The 17,301-nt window shown below is 41.7% G+C and overlaps 1 protein-coding gene across 3 annotated transcripts in view; it reads left to right on the top strand.

The window, feature by feature from the left end:
• Positions 1-17,301, top strand: part of CNTLN (centlein) — a 578,743-nt gene that overhangs the window by 508,820 nt on the left and 52,622 nt on the right. For all 3 annotated transcript variants that reach the window (XM_077249936.1, XM_077249945.1, XM_077249954.1), the window contains 2 exons: positions 6,304-6,492; positions 10,368-10,445. In XM_077249936.1, the coding sequence (XP_077106051.1) occupies positions 6,304-6,492; positions 10,368-10,445 (267 nt within the window). The remainder of the gene's footprint in view (positions 1-6,303; positions 6,493-10,367; positions 10,446-17,301) is intronic.

The raw sequence follows: 17,301 nt of genomic DNA, 5'->3' as shown, positions 1-17,301 counted from the left end.
TAAAAGTATTCACCCCTTTTCCATTTTTCTTGTTTTGCTACCTCACAACCTGGAATTTGACTGTTTTTTTTTAGGGTTTGCATCAGTTCATGTAAAGGACATGCCTACAACTGTGAACATTTGGTTTTCTTTTTTTATGATGCAAACAAATAGGACAAAATAACTAAACTTCAGTGTGCATAACTATTCACCCCCTAAAGTCAGTACTTTATAAAGCCTCATTTTGCAGCAATTAGAGCTACAAGGTTCGTTGGATAAGTCTCCATGAGTTTTCCACATCGTGCCACTAAGATTTTTGTATATTCATCAAGACTAAACTGCTCCAGCTTGTTCAAGTTAGATGATTTCCTCTAGTGAACAGCAATCTTCAAGTCTGACCACAGATTCACAATTGGATTAAGGTCTGGGCTTTGACTAGGCCACTCCAAAACATTTACATGTTTCCCCATAACCCCTTCCCCCTGAAGCCTGTTTTCACCTAAGTGACAGGGCCAATTTTTACAATTCTGACCACTGTCACTTTGAGGTCATAACTCTGAAACGCTTCAACTAATCCTGGTGATTCTGAGAATGTTTTCTCGTGACATATTGTACTTTATGATAGTGGTAAAACTTCTTCGATATGACTTGCATTTATTTGTGAAAAAAATGGAAATTTGGCAAAAATTTTGCAATTTTCAAACTTTTAGTTTTTATGCCCTTAAATTAGAGAATTATATCACATAATATAGTTAATAAACAACATTTCCCACATGTCTGCTTTACATCAGCACAATTTTGGAAACATAATTTTTTTTTGTTAGGGAGTTATAAGGGTTAAAAGTTGACCAGCGATTTCTCATTTTTAAAACAAAATTTGCAAAACCATTTTTTTTAGGGACCACCTCACACTTGAGGTGACTTTGAGGGGTCTATATGACAGAAAATGCCCAAAAGTGACACCATTCTAAAACTGCATCCCTCAAGGTACTCAAAATCACATTAAAAATGTTTATTAACCCTTCAAGTGCTTCACAGGAATTTTTGTAATGTTTAAAAAAAAAATTGAACATTTAACTTTTTTTCACAAAATTTTTACTTCAGATCCAATTTGTTTTATTTTACCAATGGTAACCGGAGAAATTGGACCACAAAAGTCGTTGTACAATTTGTCCTGAGTACGCCGATACCCCACATGTTGGGGTAAACCATTGTTTGGGCACATGGCAGAGCTCGGAAGGGAAGGAGCGCCATTTGACTTTTCAATGCAAAATTTGCTGGAATTGAGATTGGACACCATGTCGCGTTTGGAGAGACCCTGATGTGCCTAAACAGTGGAAACCCCCCACAAGTGACACCATTTTGGAAAGTAGACCCCCTAAGGAACTAATCTAGATGTGTGGTGAGCACTTTGAACCTCCAAGTGCTTCACAGAAGTTTATAATGTAAAGCCGTAAAAAAAAAAATCATATTTATTTTCACAATAAATTATCTTTTCGCCCCAAATTTTTTATTTTCCCAAGGGTAACAGGACAAATTGGACCCCAAAAGTTGTTGTTCAATTTGTCCTGAGTATGCTGATACCCCATATATGGGGGTAAACCACTGTTTGAGCGCATGGCAGACCTCGGAAGGGAAGGAGCGCCGTTTGACTTTTCAATGCAATATTGGTTGGAATTGAGATCGGAACCCATGTCGCGTTTGGAGAGCCCCTGATGTGCCTAAACAGTGGAAACCCCCCACAAGTGACCCCATTTTGGAAAGAAGACCCCCTAAGGAACTTATCTAGATGTGTGGTGAGCACTATTAACCCCAAATTGTTTCACTAAAGTTTAGAATGTAGAGCCGTGAAAATTAAAAAATCATTTTTTCTTTCCACAAAATGATCTTTTAGCCAGTGAGGTTTTTTTCCCAAGGGTAACAGGAGAAATTGGACCCGAAAAGTTCTTGTCCAATTTGTCCTGAGTACTGAGATTTTTTTTCTTTATTTGGGTTTTTTTTTTTTTTAATTTTTTTATACATTCTATTTTTTATTTTTTTTTACTTTCTAACATTGTCCCAGGGTGGGACATCAATATATTAGATCAGAACGCTGATCTGACACTGTGCATAGCACTGTGTCATATCAGCGATCTGACATGCAGTGCAGGAGGCTTTCCACCTCACTTTATGACCCGGAAGGAGTCCCGCAGACATCTTGGATCCGGGGACTCCTTCCGGAATTCCGGAACAACGCGATCGCATCACGTTGCTCCGATGGGAGAGCGCAGGGAGCCCCCGTCCCTGCGCGATCCCCCTCTATGCCGCTGTTACTACTGACATTGGCATCAGAGGGGTTAAATGCCTGCGATCGGCGCTAGCGCCGATCGTGGGCATTGCTGCGGGGTGTCAGCTGTCATATACAGCTGACACCCGCACCCGATCACCGTGGTGCTCAGCGCGAGACCGCAGTGATCGGTGCGCCCTACTAGTACTGTGGCTGGCACAATTGCAGTTGCTGCAGCGCCATACTAGTACGGCGCATGGCACGAAGGGGTTAAACCACTCAAGTGTTGCTTTACCAGTATGCTTTGGGTCATTATCTTATTGGAAGTTGAACCTCCGTCTCAGTCTCAAATCACTGACAGGCTGAAACAGGTTTTGAACAAGAATATTCTTCTATTTCGCACCATCCATCTTTCCTTTGAATCGGGCCATTTTCCCTGTCCCTGTTGCCAAAAAACATTCTTACAGCATGATGCTGCCACCACCATGTTCCACTGTGGGGATGGTGTTCTTGGGGTGATGAGCGGTGTTGGTTTGGCGCCAGATATAGCATTTACCTTAGTGGCCAAAAAGTCCAATTTTAGTCTTATTTTACCACTGCACCTTCCTCCATACATTTGGGGAATCTCCACATGTCTTTTGGCAAATGCATAACAAGCTTTCCAATTTTTCTGCCCTCTACTCCATAAAGGCCACCTTAATGGAATGTTCTAATTGTGGTCGCATGAACAAATACTACAGTCTCTGTGGGGAACACTGCAACTCCTTCAGGGTTACCTTTTGGTCTCTGTGCTGCCTCTGTGATTAATGTTCTCCTTGCCCGGGCTGAGAGTTTTGTTGGGCGGCCCCCTCTTGGCAGGTTTATTGCGGTACCATGTTCTTTCCATTTGATGATAAGGGATTTGATGTTGCTCCGGGGGATCATCAGAGATTGGGATTTTTTTTTTATAACCCAACCCTGACTTGTACTTCTCAAAAACTTTGTCCCTGACTTGTTTGGAGATCTATGTGGCCTTCATGGTGCTGTTTGTTAGTGGTGCCTCTTGCTTAATGGTCTTGCAGCTTCTATGGCCTTTCAGAAAAGGTAAAGTGTATATACTGACTGACCATGTGACACTTAGATTGCACAAAGGGTGGATTTCCTTTCACTAACCATGTGACTTATGAAGGTAATTGCTTGCGCCAGAAATGGCAATTTTTAGTTATTTGATCCCATAAATTTTATTTCTGCCTATATTTTTCTCACTTCACCAACTTAGAATATTTAGTGCTGATGCATCACACACCAATCAGATTACAAAAAAAAAAAGTAAACACCTGTTCTAAAGTAGCAAAATAGGTAAGACGTCAAAGGGGATGAATAATTTTGCAATCTACTGTAACAAGTCAAGTGATACACTAGACACCCCTAGATACTCTAGGAAAAAATGCCTCTGACTAAAACTTCAAGTAGGTGTGAATGAGGAATAAGTTTCAACCTTTATTTATATATACCTACATATTCAACATAAGCAAGTCACTTAAAGATCCAGTTTCTGTACTGATGCGATCAGCTGCAAAAGCCCGACTGATTTACTCTGCCAGGCTCCTACTGTAACTGTTAGGATCGGTGTTCTTGATGATCCTAATTGTTTAATTCCTCATATGCCTCTGTCAGTAGTGACAGTGGGACAGGAGCAGTTTGACAGAGGGAGAACGCTCCCTCTGTCAGCTCTTTGACACCCCCGCAGCGAGACTGAGGGGTGACAATTGGTTCCTAGTCTGCCAATCCGATTCTGCCAGACTCAGGGCCTGATAAGCTACTTGTCCATCAAACACTGACAGAAAAATGTAATACACAGGACTAACCAAGTACAGATATAAGATGACATATTCAAGTTATTTATCCTTCACAGTGAAAGCCCGCAAAATATTACAAAAAACAATGTAAGAATTGCTGTTTTTGTTCATCCCACTTCACAATAAGCTAAATAAAAAGTGATTAAAAAATGTTACCAATAAATAGCACAGCTTGTAATGTAAAAAAACAAGCTTTGTATAAATGAATAAAATAAAAAAACTTATGCCCCTCAGAACATGATGCAGAAACACACACATTTAATAATAGGAACACCACACCACTTAATGATTTTGATGCATCTTCTCTGGCGTACACCCTCATTGAGCTTCGCCAGAGATGTTACTCCAGTCATCAGAATAAAGTTAACATCTTACTTTTGCATCATGAGAATAGCTGAAAAATGAAAACGTCAAAAAGCAACAATAGGAACTGTTTTTTTCTTTTTGTTTTTTTCTATTTATTCCTATAAAGACTTAAGAAAAGTTTGAAAATACGTTGTTTGTATCCCAAAATGCTACCACTGACAAATACAACTTATCCTGCAAAATACTAGCCCCATTTCAGGTACATTGTTAAACAAATAAAAAAATATACTAATATGGCTTCTGGAACGTGGCATTGGAAAAAATTGCTTTGTTATAAAGGCCCATACTGAGCAAGTCTATAAATGGGTGGTTTGGAAGCAAAGCATTTTTCCCTATCTATTTAGACCTATAAACCAAGCTATTTTCTAATATACTTACTTTCCAAATTCCCTACAGTTCATCAACTACACTATTTTTATTCTCTACTTCCTGTCTGATGATGATTTGTTTGAGTATCATCAGTACATTGTCACAGTCCCTGCCCCCTCTCTGAAACTCTGCATCATCAGGGGACAGAGACTGTGGTCATTGTCATAGCCCTTGCCTCCTTCCTGAAGCAAAGTGTTATCATGGGGAAGAGGCTGCGGTCATTGTCACAGCCCCTGCCTCCTCACTGAAACAAAGTGTTATCATGGGGTAGAGGCTGTGGTCATTGTCACAGCCCTTGCCCCCGCCCTGAAACAAAGCGTTATCATGGGGTAGAGGCTGTGGTCATTGTCACAGCCCTTGCCCCTGCCCTGAAACAAAGCGTTATCATGGGGTAGAGGCTGTGGTCATTGTCACAGTCCCTGCCACCTCTCTGAAACAAGGCGTTATCATGGGGCAGAGGCTGCGGTCATTGTCACAGCCCTTGCCCCCGCCCTGAAGCAAAACATTATCATGGGGTAGAGGCTGTGGTCATTGTCACAGCCCTTGCCCCCGCCCTGAAGCAAAACGTTATCATGGGGTAGAGGCTGCGGTCATTGTCACAGCCCCTGCCCCCTACCTGAAAGAATCAGTCTGGCTCGTTTCAAAGGCTGATCCCTGCTCTGTCACTGAGTTTCTTCTATTTGTGGATGGGGCTTTGACAATGACCACAGCCTCTGCCCCCTGATGATGCTTCCTTTCAGGGAGGGGCAGAGGCCATTTTAATGACCGCAGCCTCTGCCCCCTAACGATGCTTTCTTTCACGGAGTGGCAGAGGCCATGATAATGACCGCAGCCTATGCCCCCTGATGATGCTTCCTTTTATGGAGGGGCAGAGGCCTTGATAATGACCACAGCCTCTGCCCCCTGATGATGCTTCCTTTCAGGGAAGGGCAGAGGCCATGATAATGACTGCAGCGACTGCCCCCTGATGATGCTTCCTTTCAGGAAAGGGCAGAGGCCATGTTAATGCCCGCAGCCTCTGCCCCCGATGATGCTTCCTTTCAGGGAGGGGCAGAGGCCATGTTAATGACCGCAGCAACTGCCCCCTGATGATGCTTCCTTTCAGGAAGGGACAGAGGCCATGATAATGACTGCAGCCTGATGCTCTGATGACGCTTTGTGTGAGTATCTCAGCATGCACTGGACATGCTCAAACGAATCGTCGTCAGACAGGAAGTAGAGAAAAAAAATACAAAGATAGTTAGTGCAGTTGGGGAACAGTAGGGAATTTTTCAAGCAAGAATATTTGAAATCAGCTTAGATTATGGGACTACATAGGGAAAAATACTTTGCCTTCGGACCACCCCTTTAAAAGGGTTAACATAGGTGAAGAAATAGCTTGGTGGCAGTAGACTTTAGTTACCTATAATTTTAAGAACAATTATGATAAAAGAGGATATCGTGCTTACCAGCTAACACCACTTTTCTCTCTTCTCATTTGAAAAGAGCTTGGCAAAAGAACTCCAGTTGGATGTGTGCGAAATGAGAAGTAACGTTAGACAAACCAAAATATTGCAAGAGTCCGAAAGTGGCCCGTCCCAACAGTCTGTAAACAGAGCCCAGTCGCTGGCTGCCAGCATCCTCAACATGTCACATTCTGACCTCAGTGATATGCTGGAGGTCCCAGACGAGGAGGTATGTAAATTAACTTTGAAATATTTTTTTTATTCAGAATTATGATGATTTAGGGGTTTTTTTGGGGGGAGGGGGTTGTGTTTTTTTTTCCACCTCTTTATTTTTTTGTATTGTCTGTCAATAATTCAGGGCTGTCGACGAGATTACAATATTTTTATATTTTGTTTTCAGTATGCCTCTTTACTATTTATCATTGCAGAGATTTGCAAAAAGAAAAGAACCTAAAAAGTATTACAAATTTATACACAACTTAATTCATTCAAGTTTAAAATTATATACACTGCTCAAAAAATAAAGGGAGCACTATAATACCACATCCTAGATATCTCTGAATGAAATATTCCAGTTGCACATTTTTATTCATTGCATAGTGGAATGTGTTCAGAACAATAACAATTATCAAAGTAAATCAAAATGAATATCCCATGGAGGTCTGGATTTGGAATGATACTCAAAATCAAAGTGGAAAATCAAATTACAGGCTGATACAACTTCAGTGAAAATGCCTCATGACAAGGAAAATATGCTCAATTTTGTGTGTGGCCTGTATAACCTCCCTACTGTACAACGCCTGGGCATGCTCCTGATGAGGCGGCGGATGGTCTTCTGAAGGATCTCCTCTCAGACCTGTACTAAAGCATCCGCCAACTCCTGGACAGTCTGTGATGCAACGTGATGTTGGTGGAAGGAGCGAGACATGATGTCCTAGATGTGCTCAATCGGATTCAGGTCTGGGGAACGGGCAGGCCAGTCCATAACTTCAATACCTTTATCTTGCAGGAACTGCTGACACACTCCAGCCACATGGGGTCTAGCATTGTTGTGCAATAGGAGGAACCCAGGGCCCACCGCACCAGCATTTGGTCTCACAAGGGGTCTGAGGATCTCATCTTGGTACCTTAATGGCAGTCAGGCTACCTCTGGCGAGCACATGGAGGGTTGTGCGGCCCTCCAAAGAAATGCCACCCCACACCATTACTGACCCACTGCCAAACCAGTCATGCTGAAGGATGTTGCAGGCAGTAGATCGCTCTTTACAGCATCTCCAGACTCTGTCACGCCTGTCACATGTGCTCAGTGTGAACCTGCTTTCATCTGTGAAGAGCACAGGGTGCCAGTGGCGAATTTGCCAATCCTGGTGTTCTGTGGCAAATGCCAAGCGTCCTGCACGGTGTTGGGCTGTGAGCACAACCCCCATCTGTGTACGTTGGGCACTCAGACCATCCTCATGAAGTTGGTTTCTAACCGTTTGTGCAGACACATGCACATTTGTGGCTTGCTTGAGGTCATTTTGCAGGGCTCTGGCAGTGCTCCTCCTGTTTCTCCTTACACAAAGGCGGAGGTAGCGGTCCTGATCCTGGGTTGTTGGCCTCCTCCACGTCTCCTGGTGTAGTAGCCTGTCTCCTGATAGCGCCTCCAGCCTCTGGATACTACGCTGACAGACACAGCAAAACTTCTTGCCACAGCTCACATTGCTGTGCCATCCTGGATGAGCTGCACTACCTGAGCCACTTGTGTGGGATGTAGAGTTTGTCTCATGCTACCACAAGTGTGAAAGCACAACCAACATTCAAAAGTGACCAAAACATCAGCCAGAAAGCATTGGTACTAAGATGTGGTCTGTGGTCCCCACCTGCAGAACCACTCCTTTATTGAGGGTGTCTTGATAATTGCCAATAATTCCCATCTGTTGTCTATTCCATTTGCCCAGCAGCATGTGAAATTGATTGTCAAACAGTGTTGCTTCCTAAGTGGACAGTTTGATTTCACAGAAATTTTATTTACTTGGAGTTATACTCTGTTGTTTAAGTGTTCACTTTATTTTTTTTTGAGCAGTGTAGTAACTATTATGTATTGATGACATTATTGTTTGTATATCTTTGTGACAATTTAGTTTTTCTGTATTCTATCCACCATGTAAATTGTACTTCCCCTAAAATTTCCCTTTCCCCAATAATTTTTTTTCCTTGATTTCCCTTTCAAGTTTACCTTGAAAACTTAATAAAAATTATTTGTATACAAATTTTTACATGTCCAACAAATTATAATTAAGAATAATTATTCTCAAAGACCTGATACACATTATCGTCTGTCATCCGCAAACTCTTCCATTTTACATTACTGCATTAATAAGTGGTCTGTTACATGGTATCCTGCTGCCCATACTCGCACATGAGCCCGGTCTTTACTGTTTATCTGTAACACCACTACTCAAAGTGGATTTTATATATTAAATGTAGAGCAGGAGACCAAGAATGTGTGAAGATATTCTAATTGAAATCTGTCAGTATATGTAAATTTGGTTGATATGTCTGTAATAATGTAAAATGTTTGTTAATATGGATGCTCCTTTAGAGAGCCAATGAGGACCACTGATCTAACGTATGATACTAATCTTGATGCAGTGTTGGGGTATTGGCATTCATATTCTAATTAGTTTAGATTTAAACCAAGTTAAGCAAAGCTCCATGTAGTCACTGGCTGCATAAAGAGTCATACTACAGAGTCCAGTTAGGACCCATTCAGACAGGCCGTTAATTTGGAACGAGCGTTGCTGATTAAGAAGCTGTCTAAATAGGCCAGCAATCACCTGATGAACAAAATGCTCATTCCTCCGGCCTCTGATCAGCTATCAAACAACTGCTGATCGGCTTGTATGCAGCTAGTAGGTGGTCATTTAAATGTGACAGTCAGCTCTTCTAAATAGACCCTTACTTTGTTGTCATTGTATGCCATTAAACAAATTGATTTGTGAACTCTAGATTATCTTAAATACAATATCTTGGAGCAGCAAAAACTCATCTTCAAGCCAGTTGGCCACAGCAGTGTACTGTACGGTAAAATATTTTCTCACCATATAGTGAGTCTGGCAGGTGAACTTTTGGCACATGCCAAAAGATGACTACTTCTCTGAATGTGTAAAACTTTAGGAGCAGAAGGATAGTGGTCTCCATATGCATTAGATGGCTGTCAGGCGAACAATGCTTTTGCCGATCATTCGACCAAGGGCCATCTCTCCCATATACACAGGAGCACTTGGACGACTGAGCACTCCTGTGTTCTCTATGAGAAAGCTCCTCTTTGATTACAGGTTATCTCCGAAAGCCAAAGCAATTGGCTGGCCAAAATTGGACATGCCCGATCGTCATCTTCCCGGACAATCGTTTGGCTGGCGCCCCCATAAACATTAGAGTATCTGCCATACTCATTGATATTGGCGGGTTCAGATGACATTAGTCTACAGTGTATGGTGACTTTAAGGATTGTGTGTGGTTTAAACTGGGTAATAGTCCTAGTGAGGAGTGTATACTAAATTTCCAGCGATATTCTAGAGAATTGTCTGCTTTCATCCATGTAATAGTAGCAAAGTGGGAACACCTCTATATTTCTGCACATTGTTTTGGAAGCAGAGTGAAATTTACTTGAGAAAGTAAATAGGGATGTACTGTAATAACCTTTTGACCATAAGTCTCTCCAAGTTCTAGTCCACCACAAAAAGCACATTCCGCCATATTCCTTTCCATAAATTCTCACCTAGAATCATACTGCAGCACAATGTTTTCACTGCTGGTGTGTAGTTAATGTAATGGAAAACTAGACGGCTCAGCAATTTAAGGAACATGCCTCACAATCTTTATGCAGCCGGGGTAAAACTGGACCTGGTCCATGTAGCCATTTCACGCTTTTATAGAAGATACAGGTCTATTGATTGTTCCGTGTTATTAGCAAAATAAGGATGTGTAATGCATCCATGGAGCACTCTGGTCACTTTTGATGCAAGGTGTTTTAAACGCTATGTGTTTTTTTTTTATTCTATGTCCATAATGCTTTCATAAACCTGTCATAAATTATTGTGTCTCCTTTGCTCCCATTAGGAAATAGAAAATGTGAAGCGGTCAGTAGAATATGATAAAGAATGGATGAACCACGTAATAAAGCTTCTAGAAGGACAGGTATTGGAAATATTTTTTTTAAAGCCATTTACATAATGAAAATTTCATGCTAAATACTATTCACCCACTTCAGTGTTTTTTTTTATATAGTTATACATTATCAGTGAAATCCTGCATCTAATAATCCAAAAAGTGTGATTATTCCACACATTTCCAACATTAAACTGTAGCATAATGTAGAATTTTACAAGAGTAGGCGTAAAAGACTAGGATGTCCAGAATGGCAGTTGGAATGGCTTAAATGGGTTGACCACCACTTTTTTTTAGTGTGCAACCTAGGTTCCCCATGGTCTGCTATCTTCTGCCAGGTCAGCATATCATTGCCCCATCAGCGGCACAGTGCCCTGTGTTGCGGAATGGTAGCCCTAGAATCCCGTCTTGCAGTAGCGCGATTATACTATACCTATTCCAACCTTCTATGGGCATTGGCTTCAGCGTTCTTCTGTGCTAGTGTCGGCGAGTCTCTGCTACTTCCATTGCAGTGACCTCCGGCATGTGCGGCAATAAGTCACTGTCCCCACCATGCATACATGGGTGACAGGGGCATCAGAAACTGTATGGTTCCTAGCTATGCAAGAAGAAAGGAAGTGGGGGGAGCACCTTGCCTACACAGAAGAACGCTGAAGCCAATGACAATAGAAGTGTAGAATTGGTTACGTATAATCACGCTATTGCAGGGCTTAGGCACGGGATTACCATGCGACCATTACATGTCACAGGGCACTGTGACACTGATGAGAGGGGGTGGTATGATAATGAAGACAAGAGGCAGAGATTTCTTCCAGGCACCGCACACCGCGGAGCCTGGAATAAATCATTAGCATACAGAAATAAAATACGATTTCTCAACAACAAGACCATTAATATGAGGCATACAGGTAGGCCTAGTTTAACATTTCTATTACCTGTATGCCCATATTAATAGGTCATATATGTCCCACGGAGTGACAGATTCCCTTTAACCCTCCCTATCTAGTGTTATCAATTTAGGCTGGTGGAGGTGCAATAGTGGTGTAAGCAATGTTTGCTTGGCAAATCTTAGATCCTCTGACACTTATGGATGGACCTTCGAACAGTAGGATATATATATATATATATATATATATATATATATATATATATATATATATATACTGCTCAAAAAATAAAGGGAACACTTAGACAACAGAATATAACTCCAAGTAAATCAAACTGTCCACTTAGAAAGCAACACTGATTGACAATCAATTTCACATGCTGTTGTGCAAATGGAATAGACAAGAGATGGAAATTATTGCAATTATCGAGCCATCCACAATAAAGTAGTGGTTCTGCGGGTGGGGACCACAGACCACATCTCAGTACCAATGCTTTCTGGCTGATGTTTTGGTCACTTTTGAATGTTGGTTGTGCTTTCACACTTGTGGTAGCATGAGACAAACTCTACATCCCACACAAGTGGCTCAGGTAGTGCAGCTCATCCAGGATGGCACAGCAATGTGAGCTGTGGCAAGAAGGTTTGCTGTGTCTGTCAGCGTAGTATCCAGAGGCTGGAGGCGCTACCAGGAGACAGGCCAGTACACCAGGAGACATGGAGGGGGCCGTAGGAGGGCAACAACCCACAGCAGGACCGCTACCTCCACGTTTGTGCAAGGAGGAACAGTAGGAGCACTGCCAGTGCCCTGCAAAATGACCTCCAGCAGGCCAGAAATGTGCAAGTGTCTGCAATAATGGTTAGAAACCAACTCCATAAGGATGGTCTGAGTGCCCGACGTCCAGAGATGGGGGTTGTGCTCACAGCCCAACACTGTGCAGAACACCAGGATTGGCGAATTCGCCACTGGCGCCCTGTGCTCTTCACAGATGAAAGCAGGTTCACACTGAGCATATGTGACAGGCATGACAGAGTCTGGAGATGCCGTGAAGAGCGATCTGCTGCCTGCAACATCCTTCAGCATGACCGGTTTGGCAGTGGGTCCGTAATGGTGTGGGGTGGCATTTCTTTGGAGGGCCGCACAACCCTCCATGTGCTTGCCAGAGGTAGCCTGACTGCCATTAGGTACCGAGATGAGATCCTTAGACCCCTTGTGAGACCATAAGCTGCTGTGGTTGGCCCTGGATTCCTCCTAATGCAGGACAATGCCAGATCTCATGTGGCTGGAGTGTGTCAGCAGTTCCTGCAAGATGAAGGTATTGAAGCTATGGACTGGCCCGCCCGTTCCCCAGACCTGAATCCGATTTGAGCACATCTGGGACATCATGTCTCGCTCCTTCCACCAACGTCATGTTGCACCACAGACTGTCCAGGAGTTGGCGGATGCTTTAGTCCAGGTCTGGGAGGAGATCCAACAGGAGACCATCCGCCGCTTCATCAGAGGCATGCCCAGGCATTGTACAGTAGGGAGGTCATATAGGCACGTGGTGGCCACACACACTACTGAGCATCATTTCCTTGTCTTGAGGCATTTCCACTGAAGTTGGATCGGCCTGTAATTTGATTTTCCACTTTGATTCTGAGTATCATTCCAAATCCAGACCTCCATGGGATATTCATTTCGATTTACATTGATAATTGTTATGTTCTATTGTTCTGAACACATTTCACTATGCAATGAATAAAAATGTGCAACTGGAATATTTCATTCAGAGATATCTAGGATGTGGAATTTTAGTGTTCCCTTTATTTTTTGAGCAATATATATATATATATATATATATATATATATATATATATATATATATATATATATATATATATAACACTGTGGTCAACCAAGCTAATCTGTTTTAGCTAAAGGTGGAAGGACATTTTTAGCTGGACAATGGACTATGCCACAAGAGTGGAGTAGTCATGGTGTGGTTTCATGAGCCAGGCAGTGTGTTTTTCTTGCTTCCCTTGATTTCCCTGTGTCCAGATCTTAACCTCTCAGAGCATCTCTGGGACGAGGTAGACAAGGCTGTTTGGAGCATGTCGGTACCTCTATTTAATTTTCAACAAATGCTCTAAGCTATCCACAAGGATAGTATTCTACAGAATAATTTTAACACCTAGTGGAATCTATGACTCATGATTGCTTTGGCCAGAAAGTCAGTGTTAACCCAATGAGCTACTAGATGGGTGTCACAAATAAAAGGGGCAACTAAGTATACTTTTGGGTATATGTATTGCATTAATATTAGCGTACTGTACATCCCTTTGTCTAGAAAAACACTATAGCACATCCCTTATCTGAAGACTTACCTCGTCAGCATCTGTTCCATGGTAATGTGGACACTTCCAATGGTCACTTCGAACATCTGTGAAGAACATCAAGGAGCACACCTTGTATAACAGCCCTTGATTCAATAATGTGTAAAGGAAATTACTTTTCCAGTTATAGTGATTACATACGTTATTACTGTCTTGGTAATGCTTTTCGAAGCTGATGAATGTCACCACTTGAGACCAGTGAAGAATATTTTTTAGCCACACTGTAGATTTCTATAGAACTATTCATTGGCAGTTCTGTTGAAGGAATTTGACCTGGCTGGTTTGATGTGGCCTCCTGCTCCCCGCCCCACACCAGTTGATTGACAGGTCTCTTGCATGTGTGTATACATAGGAAGATACTTGTTAATCAACTGAAGCGAAGGCATTTCAGTATAAATCATGCATGGTAACCTGGCTTTGATTCATGAGCCCAGTGGTTTTGGGCAGCATCAATCTAATGAAAGGTTGCCTTTAGTAAAATTGCACTACGGCCTATATCAGACATGTTTGAGTCATGTACGTGTTCTGTCGGTGTTTTTCATGGGTAGAACTAGTACCCTCTAGGCTAGGGCAGTGTTCCCATGCTCCAGTCATTGTGGCCCCCAACAGATCATGTTTTCAGGATTTCCTTAGTGCTGCACAGGTGAGAGAACCTGCCACAATTTCTGCTGCCTTGTTAATTATTTCATCCACTGTACAATACTAACGAAATCCTGAAATCATCATCTGTTGGGGGCAGCAAAGACTGGAGTTTGGGAAACACCGGTCTAGTGCTCTACGGCGACGTGTCACATTTCAACATCACTTCTAATGATTTCCTTTCATCTTATTGCAACCTACTGCGACATAGTCACAAATGTTTACGGAGTTAGATTTTCTGTTGCAGGTCGCATGTCTCTCACTTGTCAAACTGTGACGTGCAGCTTGTTTATTGACAGCAACATCTGAGCTTACAATAACCGCACAACAGCAACTTGCTGACAAGTTGCACAGATGTTGCGCGATAATTCAGAGAACTGCTTTGGTGTAGCACATACATGTTACCATGTAGCTCAAGTCTTATAGTCTATGGGGCTGTTCACATGTACGTGTTATTCCAAAACTCATGGAAATGTGACTGTTTTTGATCTGAGTCTATAGGTCCTTGAAAATCATTTGTGTGCAATCTATTATCCGTATGCTGTCCATGAATAAATTTATAATGGATGGGAGAAGGTAGGCATTTAAAAAAAAAATTAAATCCATGAAAAATCACCGATGAAACATTGACTGTAAATACTGACCATACACTGATGAAAATCTGATGCAAAACACTGAGATATGAAAGCTGCATTACAACTGGCAAACCTACCAGTTAAATAGTAGCTTCACAGCCTATTTGTATTAAATAACTGTAGGAGAAACAACGTTATTCTGATACTTAAATTAAAACCTGTGATTTAGTTTTCAAATGCGCTTGTATATATTTTCTCTGGCTTTTTTTAAGGACAGAAGTTATTGGGAAGAACCCAACAACATAAATAATGGAAAGATGATAGTATTGTTTAAGAAAAAAAAAATTGCCCTAATTAATTTTTTTGTTCCACTTTGTGTGAATTTTTTAAATATAGGAGAATGAGGAGTAATCAGGTTGAAAGCGAATAAAAATTTTTTTTATTAAAGTATTAGTATAAAATTGTAGCAAGGTAAAGTGACAAAAGGTGCATACAAACAAACAAGTAAGAAGGGTCACACTAAGTCACCATGTGAACCCATAAGGGGTAATTAGTGATATATAGTAATACAGTTACATATACCCCGGCTAGGCATGTCAGGTACGTCAGACCAAATAGTAACACAAGAATAGCACATATGAAAATGGGCAGAGCTTACCGAGGAGTGAACTGTGGGTGACCCTGAGCAAGATGGCAAGACCCCAACGTGCGTTTCAAATGTTTGACACACCACTTTCTCAAGGGGATACTTTGCCTTCCCTGTGTCCAGATCTTAACCTCTCAGGACATCTCTGGGACGAGGTAGACAAGCCTGTTCGGAGCATGTCGGTACCTCCATCTAATTTGCAGCAAATGCTCTTAGCTATCCACATGGCTAGTATTCTTACAGAATGATTTCAACACCTAGTGAACTGCTGCATGATTGCTGTGGCCAGAAGTTCAATGTTAACTCAACGAGCTACTAGATGGGTGTCTCAAAAGGGTCAGTTAAGTATAGTTTGGGGTATATGTATTGCATTAATCCGATGCAAAACGCAGACATGAAAGCTGCATTACAACTGGCAAACAAACCTGTTAAATAGTAGCTTCACAGCCTATTTGTATTAAATAACTGTAGGAGAAAAAACGTTATTGTGATACATTAATTAAAACCTGTGATTTACAGTTTTTAAACCACAGAAGTTATTGGGAAGAACCCAACATTATAAGTAATGGAAAGACCATGGACTTGCCCTAATTAATTTTTGTGGTCCACTTGGTGTGAATTTTTCAGAACCCTATCCAATGTACCGTAACATCTGCTTGCTGTAATAAAACCATGTGTGGCCCGTACAGAAAAAAGACTAACTGTGCCTCTGCAAAGATCTGCCAGGCTGTAAAGGTTAACTGCAATAGCAATGGCATTTGTGGCCCTTAGACCCACACTGTCAGCAGCCAGCCACTCCAGCATTCAGCGCCATATCCATATTTGATTACGGAGTTAACCTTGTCCGCCTATTGCTGCTGACAACTGTCTGCTGTGCAGAGGAGAAATGTACGTTTTAGTCAAGGCAAGCTGTAGAAAAGCAAAGCTGTGTGGAGTACAGCATGCTTCTAGGGAGTATGTGGAGAGACGGTCATACCTCGGGCTAAACTAAAGTAGTAGCAGTAGATTGTTTTTTCTAGAATAAAAGAAGTCTGCTAAATTAGACATGTCTTGGACAAAAAAAAAGTTAGTTGCAAAGTTTTTTTGTTTTCTTTTTTTCCCCACTTATTACTTTATAGAACTTTATGGCTACTTTCACACATACTTTATATATTTTTTGTAGTGTTAATAGTGCTCGGAGATTTAGTTTTTATTGCAGCAGCTGAATGATTTACATCTGTTAGCCAGCATAAGTACATGTGGGGATTCCCTAGCAACCAGGCAACCCCCACATGTACTTATGCTGGCTAACAGATGTAAATCGTTCAGCTGCGACAAGAAAAACTAAATCTCCCAGCAGTAAAAAATACTCGGAGGACCCCCGAGCATGCTCAAGAAATCTCGAGTAACGAGTATATTCGCTCATCACTAATCGGGACTCGAAATGATGAAGACACTTAAAATATATTATATTTTGAAAACAGGATGACAGCAATAGTGAAGTTTAAGCATAATTAAAAATATATACCTTATATATTATTATTATTATTTATTTATATCGCACCATTAATTCCATGGTGCTGTACATGAGAAGGAGTTACATCAAAATACAAATATCACTTACAGTAAACAAAACTAACAATGACAGACCGGTACAGAGGGAAGAGGACACTGCCCTTGCGGGCTTACATTCTACAGGATTATGGGGAAGGAGACAATAGGTTGAGGGTTGCGATTGCTCCAATTGTGTTGAGGTGGCCGTGTGGTCTTTACAGGCTGTAAGCTTCT

This window comes from Ranitomeya variabilis, chromosome 1 (assembly GCF_051348905.1).
Source record: "Ranitomeya variabilis isolate aRanVar5 chromosome 1, aRanVar5.hap1, whole genome shotgun sequence".
Lineage (NCBI taxonomy): Eukaryota > Metazoa > Chordata > Amphibia > Anura > Dendrobatidae > Ranitomeya > Ranitomeya variabilis.
This window is presented reverse-complemented; position numbering and strand designations above follow the sequence as displayed.